General features: G+C 38.2%; 1 protein-coding gene across 5 annotated transcripts in view; it reads left to right on the top strand.

Annotated features, from left to right (window-relative positions):
• Positions 1-27,129, top strand: part of LOC138736554 (kinase D-interacting substrate of 220 kDa-like) — a 135,058-nt gene that overhangs the window by 93,952 nt on the left and 13,977 nt on the right. For 4 of the 5 annotated variants that reach the window (XM_069886242.1, XM_069886244.1, XM_069886241.1 and 1 more), the window contains exons 22-26: positions 5,339-5,501; positions 7,485-7,663; positions 8,724-8,941; positions 9,238-9,354; positions 26,035-26,172. In XM_069886242.1, coding sequence (XP_069742343.1) covers positions 5,339-5,501; positions 7,485-7,663; positions 8,724-8,941; positions 9,238-9,354; positions 26,035-26,172 — 815 coding nt within the window. Of the gene's footprint in view, positions 1-5,338; positions 5,502-7,484; positions 7,664-8,723; positions 8,942-9,237; positions 9,355-9,598; positions 10,342-26,034; positions 26,173-27,129 lie in introns of those variants that run through there. The other variant, XM_069886246.1, reaches the window with a different exon arrangement.

Raw genomic sequence — 27,129 nt, forward strand, 5'->3', positions numbered from 1 at the left:
TTGTAGCGCTGGAAGATCCATCCCAACTCATTAGCAAGGGCCAATAGCTCAGTGCCAGGAGGGTTGATCGAATTGCAACAGCCAATGGCCCAAGGCCAAGTACAGGCAGGCTGGAGAGTCCACTCCAGGTCATTTACATGGATAAAACAGCAAGGTGTGCACTAATAGGTGGGGCAGAACAAAACCTTGATTGGCAGCTGGTGTGTCCTCTGACTAGGTAGGGAACAGTGCTGTCACGTCAGCCACAACCCTTCCCAATATATATGTGAAAAGTTTAATATCTCTTACTGTCACAACCTTACGTTTCCTGCAGCTCTCCGTATCTGTCTATAGATTTGCTCCACCAGTTGTCATTGATTATTGTGCACTCTATAATTCAACCCCACAAATGTGGTCATATTCTTTCCCGTTCCTCAGTTCCTTCCAGAAAGCTTCAGTAAATGAGCCCTCAGGTCTATCCTGCCTGTGATATTTTCCCTGACAAACAATGCCCACCTCTCCCCCTTTCATCCCTCCCTATTCTGTTGTGTCTGAAGCAACAGAAGCCTGGAACATTGAGCTGCCATTCTTGCCCTTTCTGTAACCAAGTTTCACTAGTGGCCACAATGTCATAATTCCATGTGCCAATCCACACTCTAAGCTTGTCTGCTTTTCCTACGATACTCCTTGCATTGAATAAGGTGCACTTTTGAAAATTTCCACCTCGTACAACCAGTTGACTTCTAATGGCACATGCAATTTTAACATAATCTTTTATATCTGCTCTGACACTTGTTCCTATCCTCCTAGTGTAAACGTCGTTGCCGTCCCCGCCCCCCCCCCCCCCCACCTCCCTCCAGAGCAGCACAAGCAAACCTTCCCACAAGAATATTAGTCCCCTTCCAGCTCAGATGCAAACTATCCTGTCAGAACAGATCCATCTTCCATGGAAGAGAGCCCAAATATCCAGAAACCTGACACCCTGTCTCGTCCACCATGTCTTTAGCCACATGTTAAGTTGCACATTCCTCCTATTTCTAACCTCACTAGCACGTGGCATGTGTAGCAATCCTGAGATCGCAGGCCTGGAGTTCCTTTCTTCAACCTAGCGCCAAACTCCCTGAACTCTCCTTCTCGGACCTCCTCACCTTTCCTACCTACATCATTGACCCTACATAGACCATGACATCTGACTGCTCACCCTCCCTCCTGAGAATCCCTTGAACTTGATCTGAGATACCTCGAACCCTGGTACCAGGGAGGCAACGTACCATCTGGGATTCTCAATTCTTTCCATAGAACCTCTTATCTGTCCCGCTAACTATGAAATCCCCTATCACTACAGCTCACCTCTTCTCTCTCTGTGGCTTGTCCCTGGTAGTTCTCCCCTTCTAACAATATTGTTATTGAGGGGAACTGCCACAGGTGTGACTTGCCCTCTACTGACTGTCACCCGTCTACCCTCCTCCTGCCACCTAGGTGCGATAGCATCCCTGTAACTCTTGTCTATCACCCCCTCTGCCTCCCAAATGATTTTCAACTCAGTTTGTCAGGGGTGCAGCTGGTTGCACTTGTCGCAGATGAAGTCAACAGGGATACTGCTGGTTTCCCCTAACTTGGCTGCCATTCCCACTGTCTATGACTAGAGGAAAATAAATATAGGATATACTAAACCTGCCCTTACCTGTGCCTACTTAGTGAGTCAATTTTGTTCCTCAATAGAGTGGCCTTTACTTACCTCAACTCCTGCACCACCAAATCAGCCTCCACTTGCCAAAGTCTCTTGAACAAAAGTCTTTCCACTCTGACTCAGTCCACTTCCTCAATGAGCACTCCACTACATAGTTCCTCACTTTTATAGGACACAATCTTAGAATTAAAATTAGAAAGAACTCATTTAAAACAGAGATGAGAAATTTCTTTAGCCAGAGAGTCGTTGATTTTGTGGAATTTGTTGCCATTTACAGCTGTAGAGGCCTGATCATTGCAGGAATTTAAGGAGGAAATTGATAGGTATCTAATTAGTTAGGGTATCAAAGGATATGGGGAAAAGGCCAGAATTTGGTTGAGCTCCTATTGGAGTGCCTCAACAGACTCAATGGGCCGAATGGCCTACTTCTGTCCCTTGATCTTGTGTGTGTGAGAGAGAGAGAGATACCTTGGTCACCAGACCTCGTTTGACCAATCAGCTGCTATCTGCTGAATCCCCCTTTTCAACCCTTTAGCCCTTATCACACTGGCTAACCTGTAAATTAACTGTTTAATTAACTGGTTAAAGAAGCCCTTTTTGCCGTTCACACTGGACCACTGTTAACCAGTTCTCTGCGTCCTTTCACACTCACTACCAGGCATCCCCAGGAAGAGAGGTGCCAATCCTCCATCGGTGACATCTGAGTGACACATTGAGCGATGGCAGACCTACCCTCCCAAAATTTCATGTGGCAGAGAAATCCCTCCATGAGTGCTCTGTACATACAGTCTTTTCTCTGCCGCATGGAATTCTGGGAGGGCAGGTCTGCCATCTCTCTCTCTCTCTCTCTCATCCCCATTGCAACTTTTTCACGGTGTTTATAAATTGTGTGTCTCTGTTTTATTGCCGCCTCCTCTTTCCCATTGTCCTTTATAAATTTATAAAGGTTTATATAGGTCGGCACAACAATAGGGACTGAATGGCTCATACTCTGCTGTATATAATGCTTAATTATGTTATAATTAGGCATAATTAATTTTGTTTAAATTCAAGATCATAATACATTGATCAGGATTTAGTAAATTGAATACTAAGTTTATTCCTTTTTAATCTAGTTTCTTTTATGTTCCTGCACTCATGCAAAAATGTCATTAATGCCTCACTACTTTTCCCTGGATAGTCCATGTCCCTTCATATTGGGCTAATCAGCACGCAGGCGTCAGATGACCTTGGGGATGATACAACCTTACTCGGCAGTCCCCGGGGTGATTTGACGCCTGAGTGCCGATTCACGAGTGTTTACACTGGCCCTTTAACCAATATATTAGCCGTAAATTACTAGGATAAGATGCCAGTGTGAAAGGGGCTTTTGTCTTAAATTGTTGAACTCGATTGCTCAATCAGCTGCCCTCTGCTGAGTCTCTCCTTTTCAAGAAGAGATGGGAGAGATCTGAAATTAGTATTTACTCAGGAAACTGGCATAGAGTCCATGGAAGTAAAGTAAGCAAGCAGTGAGGACATGCAACCTATGCAGATTAAAGAGGAGAAGGTACTTGCTGTTTTTAAATCAGTTAAGGGTGGATAAATCCACAGGGCCTGATAATATATTCCCTCAGGCCTTGAAAGAGGCTAGTGTAGAAATTGCAGGGTCCTTGGCAGATATATTTAAAATGTCCTTCATTACGGTGCCAGAGGATTGGAGAGTAGCTTGTGTGGTTATGTTATTTAAAAAAAGCTATAAAAATAATCTGGGAAATTGTAGACTGGTGAGCCAGGCATCAGCAGTGTGTAAGTTATTGGAAAGGTTTCTCAAAGATCAGATATACAAATATTTGGATAACCAGGAACTGATTAGTGATGGTCAACATGACTTTGTTCATATTGAGTCAAGCTTAAACAATCTTGTAGAGGTTTTCAAGGGGGTTACCGGGAAAGTTGTTGAAGGAAAGTCTGTAGATGTTGTCTACTTGGACTTCAGTAAGACCTTTGACAAGGTCCTGCATGGGAGGTTAGTCAGGAAGGTTCGGTCGCTTGGTACTCATGATGAGGAGGTAAACTGAAGAAGCCAGAGAGTCATAGTTGAATGATTGCCTATCAGATTGGAGGCCTGTGACTAGCAGTGTGCCTCTCGAATCACTGCTAGATCCATTGTTTTTTGTTATTTATATCAGTGATCTGGATCATGTGGTAAATTGGATCAGCAAGTTTGCAGATAACACAAAGATGAGTAGTGTGGTGGGCAGTGAGGAAGTCTTTCAAAGTTTGCAGAGGGATCTGGATTGGGCCAGATGAAAAAATGGGCTGCAAAATTGCAGATGGAATTTAATGCAGACATGTGTGAGGTGTTGCACTTTGGAAGGAAACACCAAAGTAGGACATATACGGTAAATGGCAGGGCACTGAGGAATGCAGTAGACCAGAGGGATCTGTGAATACAGATACATAATTCCCTGAAAAATGGCATCATAGATAGATAGGGTCGTAAAGAGAGCTTTTGGCATGTTGAACTTCATAAATCAAAGTATCGAGTATAGGTTAAAGTTAGGTTAAAGTTGTATAAGGCATTGGTGAGGTCAAATTTGAAGTTTTGCCAGAACTTGAGAAACTGAATTGCAGTGAAAGGATAGAAGAACGAGGAGAGATTTGATAGATTAAAATTAAGAAAGGTATAGATAGATTAAATGCGTTGGCTTTTTCCACTGAAAACCCAGAGAACGTGGGTTAAGGATGAAAGGGGGAAAGTTAAAAGAGGACATTTTGGGGGATCTTCATACATTGGGATTGTGGAATGGGCTACCAGCTGAAGTTCTAAATGTGGGCTTAATTTTAACATTTAAGAAAAATTTGGACAGGAGTATGGAGTGATATGGACTGGGTGCAGGTCAGTGGAACTCGGCAGAATAATAGCTTGGAACAGACTAGAAGGGCTGGAGGGCCTATTTATGTGCTTTACAGTTCTGTGATTCCATGATTACGTTAGTTATTCTCCGCATAAAGTTGATGTGCTTGTATGTTTGTGGTGCACTTTTGGACTTGATCTCCTTCTGCCATCCCATATCTATGTTGCCTGAGCTTGCACAGATATCAGGTAAGCTGACCATTGATGACATTGCTAGTGGGTTTCTCTGGAAGCAACAGCCAAAGGTGAACATGTTTTTGCCTCCCAGTTTAGCATATCAGTGGGAGGAATGGGGCAATGATAGCAACAGAGGATTGATCTGTAATCAATATGGAGAGCTATGGTGGTGAAGAACAGCACTATTTTTGACTAAATCTGTTTCTGTTCATTTTCAGCTGGGTAGCAAAATTGTAGAATAATTTTAGAAACCTAAAAAAAGTGACTTTAAAATAATAATTAAAATATTTCAATTTTGAATTATCATACCAGAAAAACACAATTTTCATGTTGGCCATGCTGGATTAAGGTTTATCAACAGCCACCTGATGTCAGTTTCTGAATTTTCACAGTACCATCTTTATATCAGTAAATCTTAGTCTGAACAGGGAATTTGCAAAAAATATTGTTAATACCTGTTAGATGTATTATTTGCAACAAATGTGACACACAAATGATCAAGCAAAGGCAGTTAGGTTTTGTAGGCAGGAGTGTGTTTAAATCTTGAAAGTTTTTGCATATCCTCTTAAAGATTTAATTAAATTTTATTAAAGGGCGTTTACTAAGGGCAAACCAAATTAGTTTCAACTGGGATCGACTTGCCTCTTGGATAAACCTCACAGAACAATGGCCATACAGGACTTCTTGGCTTATTCTATACCTGGAAGAGACTGACAGTGTTCCAGATCATCTCACCTTAAAAAACATTTATGAAAGGTATGCTACAAATGTAATCAGTTAATTGAAATTGATTTCCCCCTTTTCCAATATGCTTGCCTTGACAATTACCTTTTCTGAATAGTAGTTCTTCATGTGCTTTTTAAAGGACAAACAAAAATGTGTATTTTTGTGTACTTAACAATAAACTGCACCTTAACCTGGATCTTCATATTATTATAATAACATTTTTTTAAATCTTTGCAAGGTTTTGGACTAGCTTTTATGCTTAAATGTTTTCAACAAACTGCTGCTAACATTAATGAGATTTGGTAATTGAACTGATGATATTTTTGAGTAACCTGCTCTGAGTTTTAGATCGGGTCTGTAGTATACTTGACAGAACTGCATATTTTTATGGAGACAAAACCTGGGTGACTATTAACAAAACAAAGTCCACAAAAGTACAACAAATGATTTTTTCATGAGGTCCTTTGCATGATGGAAAGCTCCTTTGCACCAAAACCAATATTGTCCAGAAGCCCATCATTAATGTAATAATCCTTGAGTACCACCCCTGCTGAACAACATTCAACTTTATTCCTGGCTCACCCAGAAGTAATGGAAATGACTATTATCAACTCATTACACAGAGCAAAATGTTTAAAGTGTTGCTAACTTTTGGCATCAAGACATTTTGACTCATCCTACTGCAGACATTCCCTTTATTCTACTCATCTCTTCCTACATTCTCTCCTATTGAAAATTAACTTGCATCTCTTTCCCAATCCTGCTGAAGGATTGGTGACTGTTTTTCTTTCCAAAGATGCTGCCTGACCCGCTGCGTTTTTCCAGAATTGTATCAGCTTTTGAGCATTTTTTGTTTCATTTTAATAAAATTGTGGTGGCTAACTTTAATACTTTCCCTCGGTGCTTTGTTTCTTTAATAAATCATGTTTATTGAATAATCAAATTGAGTTAGTTATTTTTATTTGAAAATAAGTCATAGCTGCTAGATTTAATTATTTGTATAAGTAAATGCTAAGATGAGGGTGGATGTTTCCTGGTTTTGAAAAGGTATGAGTAAATATGTCATCCCCTATTTTTTTTACAGTTTTGATTAACAATCTTTTTTGTAATTTTATATTGGTTCTAGTATCTTTCTTTTGCGTGGTGAAAATTAGTATTTAAAATTTCCAGCTGCCAAATGCAACACAAAATTCAGTGTTAATTGGTGACATTAATTGGACAAAATAAAACTATTAAATTTGAAACTCGGTAAATAAAAGTATTAATTTTTATATTATCTCATTATTCATTGATATTTTTTAGTACTGGTATAGGCATCATTTATAATTCATTTTTTTCTTGATCAGGGCACAGTGAAGGTATTTGAATTGAATGTAGAATGTTGAGGTACAGAACTGCAAAGCCCCTCGCAGACCAAAGATATTCATTGGCTGTGAACCTTTATTGCCACAGGAGTAGAACAAAATTATTTTTGTCCGTTTCATGTGATGTGGCAATGGATAAGAAAACTGAAATCTGTGAGGAAAAACAGTTATCAGCTGCTAACTGTTCTTAGACCTTGGTTCATTTTATTTCTGTATTGAGAAATTGCCATCATAGAAAAAATATTTTTAATTCTGTTTTAACTTGCAGTTTGATATTTTTTTCTCGATGTCCACTGGTTCAAAAACACATTTGACATTTGGGCGATCAATTGTAGAGATGTTATTTTTGGTTTTCTGGTTTTTAAAAAAATACATTTTTTTCAGTACTTTAAACACATGTGCATTAACTCATAAGCATTTTGCTTATAAAAGTTGTATTTCTGGAGAAAAGCATTTTAAAAATGTATTTTTCCCTTTGAATTTAGTTTCAATTTTTTTATTGGCTCCTTTCAATGAGTTAGTACAAATAGCATATTTGGAAACTACTTTAATATATTAAAATATTCTCTTGTTTCTGCTAGTACCGGAAGCAAGTCATTGTTTGTTTTTTTAAATTTATGCACTAATATTTCTGATCATTTATGTTAAGAATTTCCAAAAACATACCAACTACCAAAGATGTGGAGCCACTTCTAGAAATTGACAGTGATATTCGTAGCTTTGAAGTTTTCCTCTCTTCAAGAATGCCAATTCTTTCAGCACGGGATGTAAAAACATTTCTGCCATGTACAGTGAATTTGGATCCTAAACTACGTGAAATTATTGCAGGTCAGTATTTTTAATATGCCAATCAAGCAAAATCTTTGACAGCCATGTCTTTCTACCATTTTCTAATTCCCACTCTAATTTCTTCTTTCTATTTGTTAGGTACCCAATTTAGCCTTTGCTCATCTTTATGTTTCTCTCTAATTCACTCGCAGATTCTATGTACTCTTCTTTATCAATGCATACAAATAGCTCCTTTGAGCATGGCATGTTAGTGAGCTTCTTCTTCCACCCTGCAGTCTCTGGTCTTGTTCACGCAGGGTGCAAATCCTCAGTCCTTTTGGACAAGTGCAGGGGCTGAGGGTTCTCCTGATGCTACTTCTGGATCCCCATGCCCACTTTGCTTGTTGTCACATCATCTAGTCTTTCTGGACCGATCACTTCTACAATATTTGATCCAAGGAGTGTGAATATCATCTAATACCAAATATCTGGGTATTTTTCCCCTTCCTGATGTATTGTGCACTATTCAAATCAAAACATCTTGATTATCAGTTCTGAGCTGAAATTCCTTGGGCTATATATTCCTCAAGTATTGCTGCCATTGATCCCTGTGGTTTCCATCGATTTCTGCCTACTGCAGCTGCAGCATAACACTTATTCAGCCATGCAATTATTTTAATTCACTTGTCACTCTAAAATAAAAGGAGTCACTTATGCATAAAAGTCCATGCTCTGTGGGTGTTGCTCTGCAAAAAAAATGTGAGCTTTTAGCTAGTCCCATAAATTCTTAGCACTGTTATCCATCTTCATTTTGCAATTTCTAACTGGTTCTCCAATAACTAGGAAAATAAAGGCTACTTGTTACCATTGTGTATCACTATTATTTAACACGATAAGGTTAACAGAACTCATTTGTAAACAAATATCTTTCAAAATAAAATTTAAATCAGACCTTTGTTCTGCAATGTCAATCTTCTATAAATACTGCACTGAGGAAGACATGTAATTTAACCAGGATACAAACTAGGACATCATTTTTGCTATTTTTCTAAAAAGTTATTTGTGAACATTTGTTATCTTTGTAAGGTATTTTGAGCATATATTTTGTTTATACCTGCAGATATCAGGGCAGCAAGGGATCAGATGTCCACAGTGAATATCACAGGAATTCCATTTCCTTCACTGCCTTTACAGGAAGCTCCATCTCGGGCTGCATTTAGCCAGGCACCATCAGTCTGCTCCTCTTCCACTTCATTTAATGGTAATGTAATGTCACCACAACATCCCAGCAGCTTTTATAGTGGCATGGTCGGCCAACAGCATCCATTTTATAACCGGGTAAGGAAACTCCACTCCATTATTTCGCCGGCCTTGATCTAGAGATATTGCAGATTTTATAATTGTTCCTTGTTCATGACACTAACATTCCATATGGCCATCCCTTTACTTTTAATTTACAAGTTTGCGTTACTTGTTTTGTGCTTGTTCATTGTGAAGCAAGATTTGGAAAGTAATTCTATTCTACAATTGAAAATTATCTGTCAGTGCCATATTTTCTGTGTGTTTCCTTTTCCTTTGAGACTTCATTTGATTTTCCTAAAATGTTTTTTTTTTCACCTATTCCTTTTCCATAGCCATATTTTGCCCCTCATATTTGTTATATGCCAAGACAATACTTTGGCAGTTTGCAGCATCCCATCTCACGTTCATCAACTAAAACCAGTTTGTCAAGGGAACCGAACAGTAATCTAGTAAGTATCAGAAAAAAAATAAATATTGTAAAACTAAAATGTGCAATATATTTTACAAAGCAGTTAAATTTATGATCAGTTTTTTTTTCCTTTTGGCTGTACAGTACTCAATGTTAATGAAGTATCAATTTTAAAGTTATCAGTGAAATTCACCATTTATTTCTGCCAAAATGTATGTTTGCACACCAGCTTGCTTTGTTTCTTCTCTCCTGCTTTTTAAGTTGAATTTATTTTTTAAATGTAGACATACAGCACAGTAACAGGTCTTTTTGGCTCATGGCCCCGTGCCATCCAATTACACCCAATTGACCTACAGGCCTGGTACTTTTTTGAAGGATGAGAGGATACCAGAGCATCCAGAGGAAACCCAGGCAGACATGTGCCTGATTCAAACCCCAGTCACTGGCACTGTAACAGTGTTGCCAAAGTTGCATGCAAACTTTTAAATTTTTTTATGTTTCCTGACTGAATTTGTATTGGTATATTCTGCTGTTGTTCCATTCTTGATGTTTCCTTTTAAACTGTTTATCTTTATCAAACAGCACGATTTAGTGTTTTTTTTTTTCTTGCTCAGAGTATCTGAATTGTTTCTGTTTTAAAAACTGAAATGGATGATCAGTGATCTTGTTTAACTTTTGGTCTGTGATTTGATGTATCCCTTTCATCACAATTTTAAACTGATATTTAGAGTTCTTCCAGTTCATGTAATTGGACTACTATTACTCCTTGTGAAACAAAAATAATAAAATGTGTACAGAATATATAAATTGAATTAGAATCAAGTGGCTAAGTATTGCCACAAAACCTTTGTTTTTAATTAATATTGTATCACCAAATTTCGAACTAAATCATACTATTTGCATGAGTATCAGAAGCCATTTTGATCACTTCATATTTTGGGTTGGCATTTGGACTTTAATTTTTACAGGTTAATCTGTATTGTTTCATTGAACATGTTATGTGCAAATAAAAAAACAACGGCAAGGGTGTATGGAATGGAAATCCTCAGTTTTTCAGTCATGGTATCATGTAAATGAGCTATGAGATAGAGTTAAGGGTGTACGTTATTTGCTCTCAATGTATTGATATGGTTACCCAAAACTAATTTTCTTCCTATCAGGAGGTGATCGAGGAGGCTGCTAATGAGGGTCTTCCTTCCCCCACTGACACCTCACTGGTAATGAGTAGTCATGTGGTGTGGAGTCATAGCATATTAAAGCTTACCTCACTGTGATACCTAACCAATTCGTAAAAGCCATTTTGAATATTTTCACATTCTTTTCACCCTCTGTGCCTGGTGTGATTAATGTGGTTGACGTGTTTACCATCATTTAGTTAGGTAGCCGTGTGCAGTTTTTATATTGCTTTTGGTTAGTTCATAGAATTAGTCATTAATAAAACCCACTTCTGGATAAAAAAGTATAATTGTGTCTTAATTCTTATTGATTAATTATTACTCAGTGAGAATTTAATTTGAGCATGTCAAAAGGATTAACCGTATGGATTATAAAATAGAAAATGGCAAAATACTCAGAATGTTAGCAACACCTTTGGGGAAAGAAACTGTGTTAACGTCTTGAGTTAATAAATGTTTCTCAGAACTGGGAAATTAAACCAGTTTTAAGTTGCAGAGGAAATGAGTGGCAGAAAGCACAAAAGAGAAAGGTGTCTGCTAGGGTCAAGAGTTGTAAACAGTGAAAAGTATAAGGCAAACAGAGGTTGTTGAAAGTGAGCAAATTTTACTTTGAATCTTTTATACATACCATAGTTGATGCTACTTTATTATATAATTGAAATTTAAAACCCTAAATAGTTGGATTGTTTTATGGAATGAGTGGTAAAACAAGAAGACTTAGATGGTTTCAGCAAGGAATTAGATATTACACAAAAATGCTGAAGAAACTTAGCAAGTCGTGCAGCATTCTTTATGTAGTAAAGATAAAGATACATAATCAATGTTTCGGGTGAAATCTCTTTATCAAGATATGAGCAAAAGGCAGGCAGGCTTCTGAATAAAATGGTGGGGTGAAAGGCAGGGGAGGAGCACAGGATTAGAGGCAAGAAGTCATAGGTGGTCATGAGTGGGAGGACACAAGAGTTGAAAGCTGAGAAGTGATGGGGAAGGATAGCTCTTTGAATGGAGAGGAAAGGGGGCAGAGAGCTGGAAGGAGACAGAGAAATGAGGAAAGGAGGGAGATGGAGGAGTGGCCAAATGGAAACTAAAGAACTCGATGTTCATGCCATCCAGTTGGAGTGCCCAGACAGAATATGTATAATGGACACACACACATATAATGTACAGAAAATCTTAAACAATGTAAAAATATTTTCATATAGTGTGCCTGGTGGGTGTCATGCTCTTCATTCCAACTCACAAGCAATTTGCATTTACTTGGGACAGGAGACAATACACATTCCCTAGTCCCACTATTCGCCACAGTTGATCTTCCGAAGTGTCAATCGCCAAATATATCAATGATATACTCTGCAAGACCTTGTCTCAGAAGCACTTGTATTTTAATCTTCTCCCTCAGGGGACACGTCTGGGCAATTAGCATTGATAAGTAGGTGTCTGAGCCAGAATATCCTATTTCTCGGAATACTATGGCACTCAAGCCAAAGAGATATTCGTGAGACTGCCAAAATCAAAATTTTGAATTTTTCCATTTTGTATGTACCCAGTTCATTGTGTGTGTGGTTCATTTCAACTACAATTTTCCCAGGTTTGTCTTTAAATTGTATGCGTATTTCATTGCTGCTATTTCCAACACCCGCTATAAATTGTGCATGTTGTATTATTGCCACTTCTACTTTCCCACACTCACTATAAACTCTGTGTGTGCGTGTGTGCGTGTGTGTGCGTGTGTGTGCGTGTGTGTGCGTGTGTGTGCGTGTGTGTGCGTGTGTGTGCGTGTGTGTGCGTGTGTGTGTGTGTGTGTGTTCCCCATTACCATTTTTCCCATGCTCGTCTTTTGTAAATAATATCATTTATTACAGAACTTTTTATTCCAATTAAGGCGATTAAAATAAATTTTAGTTGCTGCTCAAATAAGTTCAATTTTATATTCAATGTGTAAAAGAAAAAAAAAAATTCTTGTATACCACGCACACTCGTATAATGCATGGTGGGTTACCCAGTTTGTAAAAATCGCATTTAGCACGCACGTTATATGTGTAAAATTACAGTATTAGGTGTTGTTCTTCTAGTTTAAAGCGGGCTTGGTTTGTCAGTGCATGAAACCATGGACAGATATGTTAGCGCATGAGTGGGTGCAGAATTGAAATGGTTGGCCAGAGGAAGATCCTTCCCATTGCTACATAGGGAAGGTGCTCAGTGAAACGATCTCCCAGTCTGCATTTAGTCTCTCCAATATAGAAGAGGAAACATTAGAACATGGATGCAATAGATGAACCCTGCAGATTTACAAGTGAAATGTTGCTTCACTTGGATGGACTATTTGTGGCCTCGAATGAAGGTGTGGGCGCATGTGGCACTTCCTGTGATCAAAGGGGTAGTTACCAAGGAGGTGAATAAGTGGGAAGGAATGAGTGCATGAGGGAGTCCTGGAACAAGCAGTCCCTGCAGAAGCCAGAGAGGGGAACGTGTCTGGTGGTGGAATCATGTAGTAGGTGACAGAAATGATGGCGAATAGATGATATTTTGGATGTGGAGACTGGTGGGGTGATAGGTGAGGACAAAGGGAATCTTGTCCTTAATTCATTTCGGGGCAGAGAGGGCCAGGTCAGTTTTGCGGGAAATGGAGGTCTGATTTGATGGTGGTGGAGGGGAAGCCACGTTTTTTTGAAGAAGGAGGACATCTCAGATGATCTTGCATTAGAAACCTTGTCCTGGGAAGAGATGCTACAGAGACAGAGGAATTAAGAAAAGGGAATAGAATCCTTGCAGGGGATAGGATTTGAAGAGTTGTAGTCAAGGTAATTGTGGGCATTGGTGAGTTTGTAGAATGTTTGACTCCTGAGATAGGGACAGAGATCTAGAAAAGGGAGAGTGTTGCCAGAGATGGACCAAGTGAACTTGAGGTCAGGCTTCATATTAGCAGCAAGGTGGATAAAGTTGACGAATTCATCATGGGGGCATGAGGCAGTGCCAATGTAGTAATCAATGTAATGGAGAAAGAGTTGAGGAGCCTTGCTTGTGAAGGCTTGTAGCATGGATTGCTGAACTACCATCTACACCTCCACTGTCACCACTGTTCTGAGCCACAAACAATCTTTCCAAGTGAAGCAACTCTTCACTTGTGAATCTGCTGGGCTTTATCTACTGCATCCAGTTATCCCATTTCACTGAGCACCTTCGCTCTGTTGTTAGCAATGGTGGGGATCTCCCAGTGGCCAATCATTTTAATTCCATACCCCACTCCTGACTATCCATGACCTCAATCACTGCCAAGCCAAGGCTACCTGTAAAGTGGAGGAGCAGCACCTAATAGCCTGTCTGAGCACTCCAACTGGATTGCATTAATATTGAGTTCTCAGGTTTCTGTTAGGCCACTCCCTGTCTTCCCCATCCATCTGTCTCCTTTCCTCTGGCTCTCCACCCCCTTCCCTCTCCATTCAGAGCTATTCCCTCCAACCTATCGTATCAGCTTTTTTTCTCGTGCCCTCCGACTCATAGCCACCTCTTGCCTGTGGGCCTATGCTCTTCCCAATTGACCCTATCCCCACCATTTTATTCAGGTGTCTGCCTGCTTTTTGTTCATTCCTTGATGAAGGGCTCATGTCTGAAATGTTGGTCATGTATCTTTATCTTTTCCACATTAAAAAAATGCTATATGACTTTCTGAGTTCCTCCTTTTTGTGTAAACTTATAATCACAGATTTTCTGCAGATTTTCTTGTTTAACAGGAATTGGAGATGGTTGATGCTATGAGAAGTGTATCAATCATCAATATGCTGAATTGAAGATTTAATCCTACCAGAAACAGCAGCATGGTTAGCATAGCACCAGCGACCCAGGTTCGAATCCAGCGCTGACTGTAAGGAGTTTGTATGTTTACCCCATGCCTGTGTTGGTTTCCTCACCTTTCAAAAATATATAGGTGTTGGGGACACAGGCTCATGGGCTAGAAGGGCCTGTTGGGCTGTACATTGAAATTTACATTTGAAACTGTTGCAGTTTTCGACCATCTTTCTCCCAACAACTCTCTTGCAGCCCCCTACCCACACACCCCATCCCACCAAGGATAACGATGCTTCACACTGGCTGATTTAGTTTCAGACGCCCACCACATTTGTTGTCCGTTAGGCCAACAAATCTCACCTGCCCACATTAAGACTGTATCTATGCCTTGTCTATTTAAGAGTCTGAATACCTCTTAAATGGCATAATTAAAGCATGGTAATAGGCCCTTTCAGCTCATGAGCTTGAGTTGCCCAATTACACCAAATTCACCTACAACCCCTGTATGTTTTGAAAGTTGGGAGGAATCTGGAGCACAAGGAGGAAACCCACACAGATAGGGGGGAAAACTTACAAACTCCTAACAGACAGCCTGGGATTTGAACCCCATTTCCAATCGTTGTCACTGTAACAGCTACTAACTGTGCTGCCCCATTGTATCTTATTGTCATCTGATCCGTAATTTTCACAAGATATCAACTACTCTGTATAAAATACAGCAAAAGTCACCCCTCAGAACCATTCTGTTGAAGCCTATTCTATTGAGAAATGCTGAATTAACTTGGTGACCACATATATAAAATCTTCTGAAGAAATTCAAATTAATCTTCATTGATGGAAAACTGATTCCCAAACTGTAAAATAGTCATTCACAATTCAGTGATGGTACAAATTATTCTTTGAGTGGTAATGGAAATTCCAAGCCACCTGAAAGGGCCATGCTGCTTTCAATCTGACCCTGCTCTGACATTGGGTTGTAAAAGATCAAGCAGTGCCCACAGCCTACGATATCACGTTTAGTGACTTCATTTCAGCTCTCAGAAAGAAAGAACAGAATGTGTTCTAATGGATTTCGTTAGTATTGTGGTTTACATTTGAAACTGTTGCAGTTTTAGACTCTTACACTGTCTAACGAACACACCTGCATTAAGAATAAACGGTTTAAAAGAATAATCTTAACTATTTTAATGAGCATAAATTTGTTTTCAATGCTGTGACTTCGTAACTTTTAAATATTTGGTTTTGTTAGTGTCTGCTCGAGCTCTTGGCAGTTTTGACCATTTGTAAGCTTGGGTTCTGATTTACCTGGCTGTCAATAACTTGTGGTTTACCATCACTTGTGTTTACAAATCCCTATACTGAACTGGATCTTGTTGATCAGGAATTGGCTTTGCTGGCCAATTTTTCATTGGAAAATGAGTGGATAGGGAAGTAGCAAGTGCTGACTGCTTCAGCCTGAAGTCTGGATGTAACCTTGGGGCCAAATGTATTCATCACTGCTTTCAAGGTTATCAGAAGATGGTCGTGTAAAGATACACAAAGAAAATTAATTTGGATTCTAATCTTTTGTAATGTTTGTAATGTTCTCAGCATCATAAAGGATTTATGGAGTAAATATTGGCATACATACTTGACAATTTAAAGATTGAAAACAGAACATATACTTGGTGTGGCAGCATTTTTGAGAGTGCCAGTTTGTGGGGCCATTCCAGGTATTGCAAAGGATTGGCCTGGCCCCTTTGCCATGCATTGTCCAAGTCAGTTATCCTACACCACCTATCTTAATGGAAAAAAATTTGTAGACCTACACCCTTGACTACAATGCCTCAGGCAGTGGTCAGCATGGAATGATCTGCAGAAACTTGTGGGTTGGTTCCCTGAACAGACCATCCAGGTCATCTGGAGGGATGTCTCATCATGGTGCTCACAAACAAGCACCAGGACTTGGTCTGGCTAGCAGTGAGAGGAGCCATCCTAGTCAGATCCTTCCTGATGATTGCGGTGGAGTGAAGACATTTGCTCACCTCTTTGCTGAATGCAGATTCACTAGGAGTCTGTGGAGAAGGATGCAAGAGTCCTTGACGCAATTTATCTCCTATAGCAGCATAACGGAGGACTCTCTGATATACGGGCTGTTTCTGGGGATGCACACAGAGTTAGACAGCGAGAACTGCTAGAAGACCATCAACTCAGTGAAAGATGCACTTTGGTCTGCCCGAAATTTGATGGTCTTTCAGCACATGGAGGTAATGGTGCGACTGCCACACTCTAGGTGCAGGAGATACTGAGGGACTCACAGTGAGTTTTCCGGTTGCTTGAGACTCACTCTTACACTGTCTAACTAACACACCTGCATTAAGAATAAACAGTTTAAAAGACAAAAATACTATACTGACACTGAACAAACTTTACTTGCATGAATATATCAATGTTAAAGCATTTTACTTTATTTTCAGTCACATTCTTTGACCATCGCTGCATCTGCAGGTTCCTTCTCTGCGGAGCCGCCTGAAAGTCAAACAATAACATTATAGATAATTAACTCCCCCTCTCCCAAGTTTACAGATAAACCCTTACTAATATACTTAATAATATTCTAATAAAGATAAAGACACTTACTAAGCAGGGATAGGGAAACACTTTAAGAAAGTCACCCCAATGGTGAGCAGCATCAGTCAGCTCTTCATCTGGATGATGCCATTTTATTCAAACAGCTGCTATGAACAAAGCTAAACATTTGCTCCCATCTTCACCAAAGGTTTATCTATTACTTCAAAGAACATTTACTTTTACAATTTGAAAGTTTTATTTATTTTTTTATTGGTTTTTATTTATTTTTATTGTAATTTATTTATTTTATTCTTTTTTTTTGCCTGTTGCTTGAATTCCAGGTAACGGGTTTTACTGTTTTACAGGGGTATTAGACTAGTCTGATTTTTGTCAATGTACCAGACAGACAATGTCTGGCAGCAGAGATGTGTCCTGTTTTCGCATGCTGATCCGAAAATCTCCTCAACTTTATTGGGTACATTTCACCCCACCTCCCTCACCATTGGCAGGATCACTTGAATGGGAAAAATAGATTGAAAGGCAAACTTACTTTCCCCTCCATAGTTGGTCATCTTTACTTTTCACAACTGCTTTCTTTTTCAACTTGTGGTTGTTGATACCCTGTTATCAGATAGTGACACTCACAGCCTCTGCAATTACAATGAAATAGATAAGCAGATTGGCAACAAATACCATGTTCTGCCATTTTTCCACCACTCTACAACAGCTTCCCACTATTCTCAGCACAATCATTTTTCTCTTTCATATTCTAGAAAGTCATAATTATTGGATGATTTCATCAAGATGATCATCTACAGATTCAAGTTCTTTTATTGTCATGTAATAAAACTGAAAATGTAATATTACATTTTTTACTTTCGTCTATTCTATAGCAGACAAAGATTCGCTATCAGCAGAAATTGCCCCTTTCAGTCAGAGAAAGAGAAGCAAAAGATTCTCCCCAGAGTCACTCAGTGTCCATGGATTCACCTCTATCGCTTCCGAAGCCACACAGCATTCAGTCCAAATCATTGCCGACCTGAGCTCCAGGTCCAAACCTCTGACGCAGTCAGGAAGCCCTTGGCACACTCGCATATCAGTTTTGATACCTGGTACCCAATCAGCCAGTCTCCAGAGGACTGCAGTCTAGTGTGAGTCCTTTGACCACAGTCGCCAGCAGCCCACAGCCTTCGTAGATTCCTCATCTCAAGTCATCAATCAATACCCCACCGCCTCTGTTTTTTCAGTCTCAGAGCCTATCACTGGAATGTTGTCGTGTTCACCGTCCCATAGGTAATCTCCTCCTTCTCAAACGGGGGCTGGTCTCCTCATTTTCTGGTGCCCTAAGCCAGTCTTCTGCTTCCTCGGAGTCTGCAACCCCTCGTGGCTGCTGCCGAACATGGGAACAGCCATCTTGGACCCAGACCTGTGGTCACAGGATTTTAAAATAAACCACCATTGGCTCCTTTGACAGGTTGTTTAAAGCCTGTATGGAGCTGATGGCACTAGAACTGGGCAGTTGGACACCACAGGGGAGTGCTGTGTCTCCACTCCCTGTTTTCCACAGGTCCACACCAGAGGCAGCACCACCATTGCAACAGCTCTGGCAGTGCCGCCCAATCAGAATGTGTGAGTGCAAAAGCAATTTCAGGCTATTTAGATGAAGATTGACAATCTTGTTTAAAACATGCAAAGCCTCATTTAGAGACTATTACATTTTCAAAATGCAAGTTAATTATCCTCTCAGCAGTATAGGAAAAATATTACCTGGAATTTGGAGCTAACAAAGCAGTGCACTCATCACTGATACCTGCCCCAGAGATCTAGCAATTTTTGCAAAGTGGAGTTCCCCTTCCACAATGTGGTTGCTGCTGTGGTCATTTATAATCCTTTAGTATGAGAGTGCTGTACCTTTACAAAAAGGACTTGCGAAGTTTGAGAAGGTAAGTCACTGCCACTTTACTGAGGGGAGTGATGGATGACCATTAAAATCTGTTCATGCCAGTGATGCCCAATAATGAATAACTTAATAAAGTTGATCTCTTGTATTGAGCATCAATATTCTCACTGAAGCAGGACAGTGAGGAGATTGTATTGAAAGATTCTCACAACCAGGAAATAAAAAGCACAATTTTATACACTTGAAAGCGAGAAAGAAATGCAGATTGAAAAATACACCTGTGAAATGCTATAAAATTATTTCATTGAAGTATTGATAGCATTATTAATGCTATGAACCCATTGCTTCAATCTACTGTAGCTCCAACAAACATTTTTTTTCCAACCATGACTATCCTTTCTCCTTGTCCAGTCCATTCCTATTTATATCCATGACAATTCTGCAATTTTAACAATTTCTAATTCCCTTCTCCAAACAGATTTGTCTTTAACCATGAATATACAATAGCAGTCCCATTATGACCCAGGTAAACAAGAGAATGCAGATGCTGGGAAATTGGAGAAACACAGTAAATGCTGGGGGAACTTAGCAGGTCATGCAGCAACCATGGAAGGCAATCGACAGTCATTGTTAATGAAGGGTTTTGGGAAACGGATAAACGAGAGACTTCAGATCCTAGAAAGCTGCAATCAAGCATTTTGACATGAAACGTTAATTGTCTATTGCCTTCCATGAATGCTGCCTGACCCGCTGAGTCCCTCCTGTATTTCATTTCTTTTCCCATTATGACCTATAATGTTTGGCTTCCTGCAGTTCTACAATGAGGCTGGTCACATTGCAGGACTTTATTGAATTCTACAGCTTTGGGTACTGTGATTGCTCAGCATCAGCCTTCCTTCTGTAACATTGGTTAAGATGTTTTGTTTTCCTTTTTTTTCTTTCTTTGAAAATGGGGGTTATTCTAGGCCTCACCTGCCAGGCATGGATTCCTGCTTGGAACTTTGCAATTTCTATATGCTTCTGTGTTTTACCTTCCTCTGAAACTGCTTCACTACATTCATTAGCTGGATAACTTTATTTGCAGCTTATCTCCAGGGTCACCCAGTTCATAAATACTTGCCCTTCCTGCATCTTATTGAGCCTGTTTTCTCTCTTTCCCAGGTCTGATGAAGGAATTTCAAACTGAAACATTAACTGGGTTCTTTTTCCACAGATACTGACTAACCCGCTGAGTATTTCCAGCATATTATTTTTCATTTCTGATTACCAGCATCTGCAGATTTTTTTAAAAATTCATTGAAATGTTACATCCACCTGATTTTTAAAAACCATACTGCCTTTGCTTTCTGTTGGTACAGTATCTGTATTAAATAATTTTATCACTTATGTAGAGCGCATTGAAAGAACCAAAGACTTGTTGATCCAAACCAAGGCTTTTATTAACTAAAAGACTGGAGCACATCACAAGTAGGTCAACCAGTTCAGAATGACCTGGTCTGGCTTGGAGCAATCCTTTAAGACATGCCAGTAGGTGTGGCTACACTCTCAGCCAATCACAGTCATCCTACACTACAATCTATATATGCACATTGGTGATAGAATCTGTACAATCACAACTTGCAACTGCTGGTTAATGGATTCAATACAATCTTGCATCCTTTTTAGTTTCTTAATTTTACCCATAATGTTTCCACTGTCCTTTTATCATTATCTGCAAAGATCTGCTCAATTCCTTTCCTCCACCGTGAATCCTATAATGTGGTCCATTTATTTTTCAGTCCTAACCAGCAAAATGTTACAGTGGTTAGTATATCTTCAACCACTTGTTTTATTTTAAAGATTTTTTTAAAAAACTTCAGTGTCACAGTGTGTCTGCTTTGAAGGCATTTTAAATACTGTAATTTAAAATTTAATATAATTTAGAGGTACAGTATGGTAACAGGCCTTCCAGCCCATGATCCCGTGCCTTTCAAATACAACAATATTACGTGACCAATTAACTTAACAACTACATAGTTTTTTGGAGGGTGGGAGGAGACCAGAGCACCCAGAGGAAACCCATGCAGTCACAGGGAGAATGTGCAAACTCCTTACAGACACTGCTGGATTCAAACCCGGATGGTGCTGAAATTGGGTTGCTCAAACAACTACACTAACCATGCCACCTCAATTTGTGCAGATTTTTACAGTCAGTATTTTTGTGTATTAATAAGTATTTGGAGTGCGGCAATGATATGTTCAATGTCCTTATTAATAGGATGCATTTTATGAACTTTAAATCGGGGGAAAATAATTGAGTTTTAGTAGATAGAACAGAAAAGTAAAGATAGTTTTAATCTCACTTTTTAAAATACATTTGTTCTTGTTTTCCATTATACATACACTTTTTAAGTTACATAGCATATCTGACATGTTCTGATAATTTAGCAGTATTTTTAGAGCCAGATTGGGAACATCCAAAATAATTCTATAGTTTAGTTCATTAAAATTTGGTAGTATAGATAAAATATCAAATATACTGAACCACTATTTTTGCAACACACCAAATAATGTAAAATGTGATTTTTATGCATTAACAATGTCTGAGTGAGTTAAAAGGCACTCTAAGCTGAAATCCAGAATCATTGAAAAATAAACCTTGCATCTTTTGCCAATACTTGCCCAATAATACATGCAAGGAAATATGAGTGTATTGCAGTAATTGACGGTACTGTTATACTCAATAATTGCAATTTGGTTTCACACTGTAAGGCCAAGCAGGTGACAAAGAACAAAAAAGCCAACACAACTGTGTAGTTGTACTCTGGTATAAGTTCCTAGCTTGAGGGGAATTTGAGTGAGGATAAAAATTCCTGAATTTCATTACCTAAACACAATGGATATTAAATTGCCCATTTAAATATATTGCCATCTAGTATAAGGTCCTGTACTACATGACTAAATCTAACTTTTCCAAGAATCCATTAGCATTGACCAAAATGTTTGAATTTTTCCTTCCTTTTACTGTTTGAATTTTTTCCTTTTTAGAAATTATTTACCACACAACAGAATATTCCAAACTGATTAGATTTCATACCAATTAGAAAAGCATGGATACTTTACTTCCTTACCTCCAATGTAGCCCTGATTGTCAGATGCAGGGCTGGCAAAACTGGAAATTCTTTTTTTTCTTGGATGAATTGCATTTTTTAAATTCTGTTGTGTGCATTATTTATATGGCACAACCTCAATCACATTTACTTTGGTTAACTTTTTTTCTGAGCCCAAAATCTTTTCATAAAATAATAATTTTTTTGACAAATTTATATAATTTAAAAACCGCTCTCTGTAAATGTTGTAACCATGATATTTCAAATGTTGTGAATGATAATTTCGGAATAACAGAAATATTGGCACCTGGAAACATGATGCAAACATTTAATGGTTTGGTTGGCAGCAATTGTATCCTGTAATTATAGCACAGATCCTGTCTGCTTCCATTAATTATCAAAGCTGCAAAGATGTCAAATTCCATGTACAAATTTGTAAGTGCTTCTGAATGTAGTTTGTACATGAAACTATTACATATCCACAACTTGTTTTGAATTCACTGACAATCATTTCAGTAATTCTGTGATTTTTTTTTTCCCCAATTATTTTTGTTCTTAATTTAAGTTGCATCATTCCTTTCTAAACTTGGGTATTAAGGAGTCTTACTTATACCAATGGCTTGATATTTTAATATCTTTTCTAAGTCTTTGGAAACTGGGATATTTCTCAACTACAGGGAGTTTTTGTTTAGTGATTAAAAGAGATGTTTAGTGTGGTTTAAAGGTATAAAAATATGTCCAAAAATCTGCTTTTGTTAAATGGTACATCAGTGGCTATTACAGGGGTGAGGAGAATAATCATTGGAAATATACAAGTTGAATAAAATGAAAAAGGAAGAAAATTATTTACCGAAAATAATTTGTATTTATTGTTTAGTGAAGTACTTCCTCTTTTTTTTGACAAATTTTATCTCTTTTCTCTGCAGCTTAAATTAAAGCAGGTACAAAAAGAATCCTATTTGCTCCTGGAGTGAAATGATTCACGCAAAAACTATCTTTGTTGCTGAATTATTAACAATTTGTGTTATGCTGCCTTACTAACCACAAGACTGCTTGCAAATCAGATTAACAAGCCTTTTGCATGTCGTTATGTGATTTTTTTTAAAAAAAACAATGCTTCCACATATTAGTAATGTACAATATTATTTTTGGAAAAAATGTTAATAGAAAAGATTTATTGTAAAACATGAAAATCTTCCTGTTACAGAAATATGTATTTCCTATAATAGAAAACATTTCAACAAGAGACCCAAACCTCAAACTATGAGTGCTCTATTATCTCTAAGATTTCAAAAGGTCATCATTGACCTTTGATATGACTTGGTTTGCGTTTCTTTAATATGATTAAAGTAGCACACAATCTAGTAGATACAGTCTGTCTCCCCTTCTTCAAAGCCTTCTCACTATTAAATTTATGGTTGGAGCTGCTGAGAAGGCAGTTAATTTCTTTGGAAGAATCCAGAAAATTAGATAAAGGCTTGATTGGATACTATTATTTCATGTTGTAGTAGCACAAACTACATAGATTTAGAATCCAGAGGGCAATCTACTTGTTTCTCAGTTGCGCATATGCATGGCGGGAGGAAAAATTTGGCAAAGATTATTGTGTGTATTTGTCAAAAGAAATAGCTAACTACTGTGTATTATGCATATGCTTGGGCATGAGACTGGCTAGTTAATTTTATTTTGCTTAGAGCTTGATGGCCATAAAGACCAGCATTTTCTTAGTGTGTACGTATTACAAAATAGACATTTTTTAAATGTCTAACTATGATCATTGTTAGAGCCTTGTAGTGTTTTTTCAAATATTGCTGGACATATAAATGGATGATACAGGTAAGTGTAGCAATGAAAAAATGACTGATGCAAGACATTAAACTGGAATGAGGGAATTATGCAATCATTGTGTAACTTATGTTGATTTAATATGTAGACTTTTGTCACTTGAAAAACATACAAATATACAGTATATATAGAAGGTGATGTGTGTGTATGTATATATATATATACACACACACACACACACACACACACACACACACACACACACACACATATCTATCTATATAGATATATAGATAGATATATATACACACACACACACGCACTAAATATATAAATAATATGCATTTCCACACACGTGTGTCTGTGTGTGTGTGTATATATATCTATCTATATATCTATATAGATAGATATATACATGCACATATAAATGTGTGTGTGTGTGTGTCGGTCTATATCGCATAAACATTTTTTTTGGTGAATGGTCATTTTTTAAAAACACTCCAATAGCAACAGCAAATAATTTGTATCAATGTTTAAACAACAACAAACAAGAAGGGAAAGCTTTTTTAAGCATTAAAATAATTTTTAATTCACACCAAAATAATGCTGGCTGCCACCAATCATTGAGACCTCCCACACATAGCTGATCCCCGACACGTATGCATCGCTGCTGCTGACCCCTGGGGAGGCTTCCCAGGCTAGTAGAACACTCACTCGCAAGTTGACAGTCTCCTATCACCCTGGCCACCGGACCTCCCAACATTGGAGTCCCAACTCCAAATCCTCCCCTGCTAGGCCTACAGTACACGCACACCGGGGAGTCTGGTGTGTGTGTGCAGTAGTAGGCCAAGGGGAGTGTTCGGAGTCAGCGTCGGGGAGCTCCACTGTGCCAGGGAGGGAGGGAGGGAGGGAGGGGAGGGAACACCACTGAGGCTGAGGTCCCACTCCTAACTAGGAGGCCGCACCCCTTGATGACGCCGGGGCAAAGGATTCTTCCGACCGCTTGCGGCTAGTAGACTGTGGGACGCAGTTTGAGAGGGAGAGATTGAGAAAAAAGTCAATAGGGGTATGTAAAGAAGAAATGGAATGATAGAAGGGAGGGAGTTACCTGAAACAGGACAATTGTTGTTCTAATTTCATGTCTGGTGAATTTTTTTTCAACCTGTGAGGTCCGTTCAGCTCTGAAAAAATTTCAGATAAATGAGGATTTTCTGATTTGTTTCAGATATCCTCATTTATCCGAGATTTTTTAAAATTTTCAGATAAATGAGGATTTTGAAGAATCTGATTTTGGATAATTGGAGTTGTACTGTGTGTGTGTGTATGTGTATATATATATATATATATATATATATATATAAAAATTATAGGTCTAGAAATAGATAGAGATAGATATACATGTGTGCATATGTATGTATATACACACACATGTGCACACGTGTGTGTGTCTGTATATAACTATGTTACCATTTTTTGAACCTAGTTGAAGCATGGGATTGTGCAAAATAGGTTTTACATTTACAAAATATAATCAGTTTTCTTTAACTTATTAAGATGTGATCAGCAATGAGAAATTGAATGCCTTTCCATTTTCAAGCAGCTAACGTCTGCTTTGAGAATTTTCAGATAATTTTGGACATTAATCCAAAAGCAAACCATGTCAGATGTTTAAACTCTGAAATGAAATCTCAAAACTAGAAATGCTCAGCAAGTTTTAAAATTCCTTGCACATTTCATTCTGACTTCAAAAGAGTAAATTTTACATCATCCTTATGATCATTTCCAAAATTTGACTCATGCTGTCTATTACATCTCTGAGCTTACCTGCAGATCTAAAACATGGACAATTTACTGTTTTATGGTTATCAGCATTGAGAGGTCTCAGGACTGTTCAAATTGAAAGAACTGAGAACTACTGCATCCCGAGAAAGGAAACTTCAAGCATGCCCTGCCATTGAATTTTTTAGGAATGCTGTTAAAACATTGATTTTAATACACAGTTAGCTGTCCTTCAAGTAGTTAATTTCTTTGAACTAATGAAAATGATGTTATGTTGAATTTTTTATATTTTTAATTTTGGATTAAATTAGTATTTTATTGTAATTGCATTAGTTAAAGGAAACCATTGAGCTAAGAAATTTGAATTGAGCATTGATTGCATTTCATATTTTCTTGTCACTGTTTAAAATTATTTATTGAGCTGTTTAGCTGTTTTGGAATGTGACAACTTACAGTGTTAAATGTTTAGGCAAATTTCACTGTGAGGATTTCGCATACAGTTTGGTTTCCATGTTACCTTTCCTCCTATCTGCAAATATATTTTAAAGTTATGACAGTGTGATCTTAGTGATACTGTCAACTATGTATTTTTTGTTTCTTCAGATGATCAGAATGTTCTACATGGTTGAGTATTTAAATATTTTCTCCTCCAATAGGTGGCCAATTCACTTGCAGCAGCTTGTGCTGCTCCTCCACTCAGTTCAATGAATGTGGATGCTGTATGTGAAAGGCTTAGACAATTGGAAGGAATTGACCAAGCCATGCTACTTCAATACATTTGCACTATCAAAAAGGTAAGATTGATGTAATGTCCAATGACTTCAAGTTATTTTCCTAGTGCAGTGATGTTTCCTTCTCATTTCCAGGTCAGAGATTTGTACTTCCATTTGTACTCAGCATCTGACGCCTCTCGTGTCAGTGTTCAAAAATAGACAGTCAGCATTGATAGATTCCAATTGCCCTGATACTGCTTTTCCATGGTTACAATGTCCTGGTGAAACCTTTCACCATGTTTGTCACTGACTACACCAAGATTAGCAGGCAGGAAGTCCAAGTGCAAATGCTGAAAATGAGTTTTCAATGTCCTGTCATGCTGCACTTCATGGTTTTGAATGGTTGAAATAGACTTAAAATATGACAGGAAATCACAAAAATAGGTTATATCTAACAAGCAGTATGTGATAGGAAATTTTTAAGGTGATATTCATGATCAACAGCCCAAAATCCATGAAAAACACTCAAAAGTGATCAGGAAGCAAAATCTTTGTTGTCCAGCCTCATTAATTGATTGTGGTTGCTCTTGCGCTCTTTCATTGATTTTGTGTTTACAATCATGTGGAACCATGTTATGGGTAATGGATAAATGAAGAAAACTATTGAGCTTAGGTTTATTTCGAAATGATTGGTAGTTATAATGTACTTTTTTAAAAATGTGACTGAGCTTCCATTGGAAGAAGAAAATCAAAATATAAATGCCAAAATCTGGAATAAGCAAAGAAAATCATGAAAATATATCTGCGGAAAGAAAGACTTTGTTGTTCCATTGATGCTAACTGAGCTGCTCAGTGTCCTCCTCTTTCTGTGTCTATTCCATGAGAAACATATAGTTCTTTTGATTGCTGGTCAAGTGATCCAATGAATATCATTTGAGTTTGCAAGGTCACATCCAAGATGGTCCTTGACTCATTTGAAATGAAAAGGTTTTTTTTGCAGATGTTCGTTATTTTCAGTTGCAATGTTCTTTCTTGTCT

This window comes from Narcine bancroftii, chromosome 6 (genome assembly GCF_036971445.1).
Source record: "Narcine bancroftii isolate sNarBan1 chromosome 6, sNarBan1.hap1, whole genome shotgun sequence".
NCBI classification, from domain to species: Eukaryota; Metazoa; Chordata; class Chondrichthyes; order Torpediniformes; family Narcinidae; genus Narcine; species Narcine bancroftii.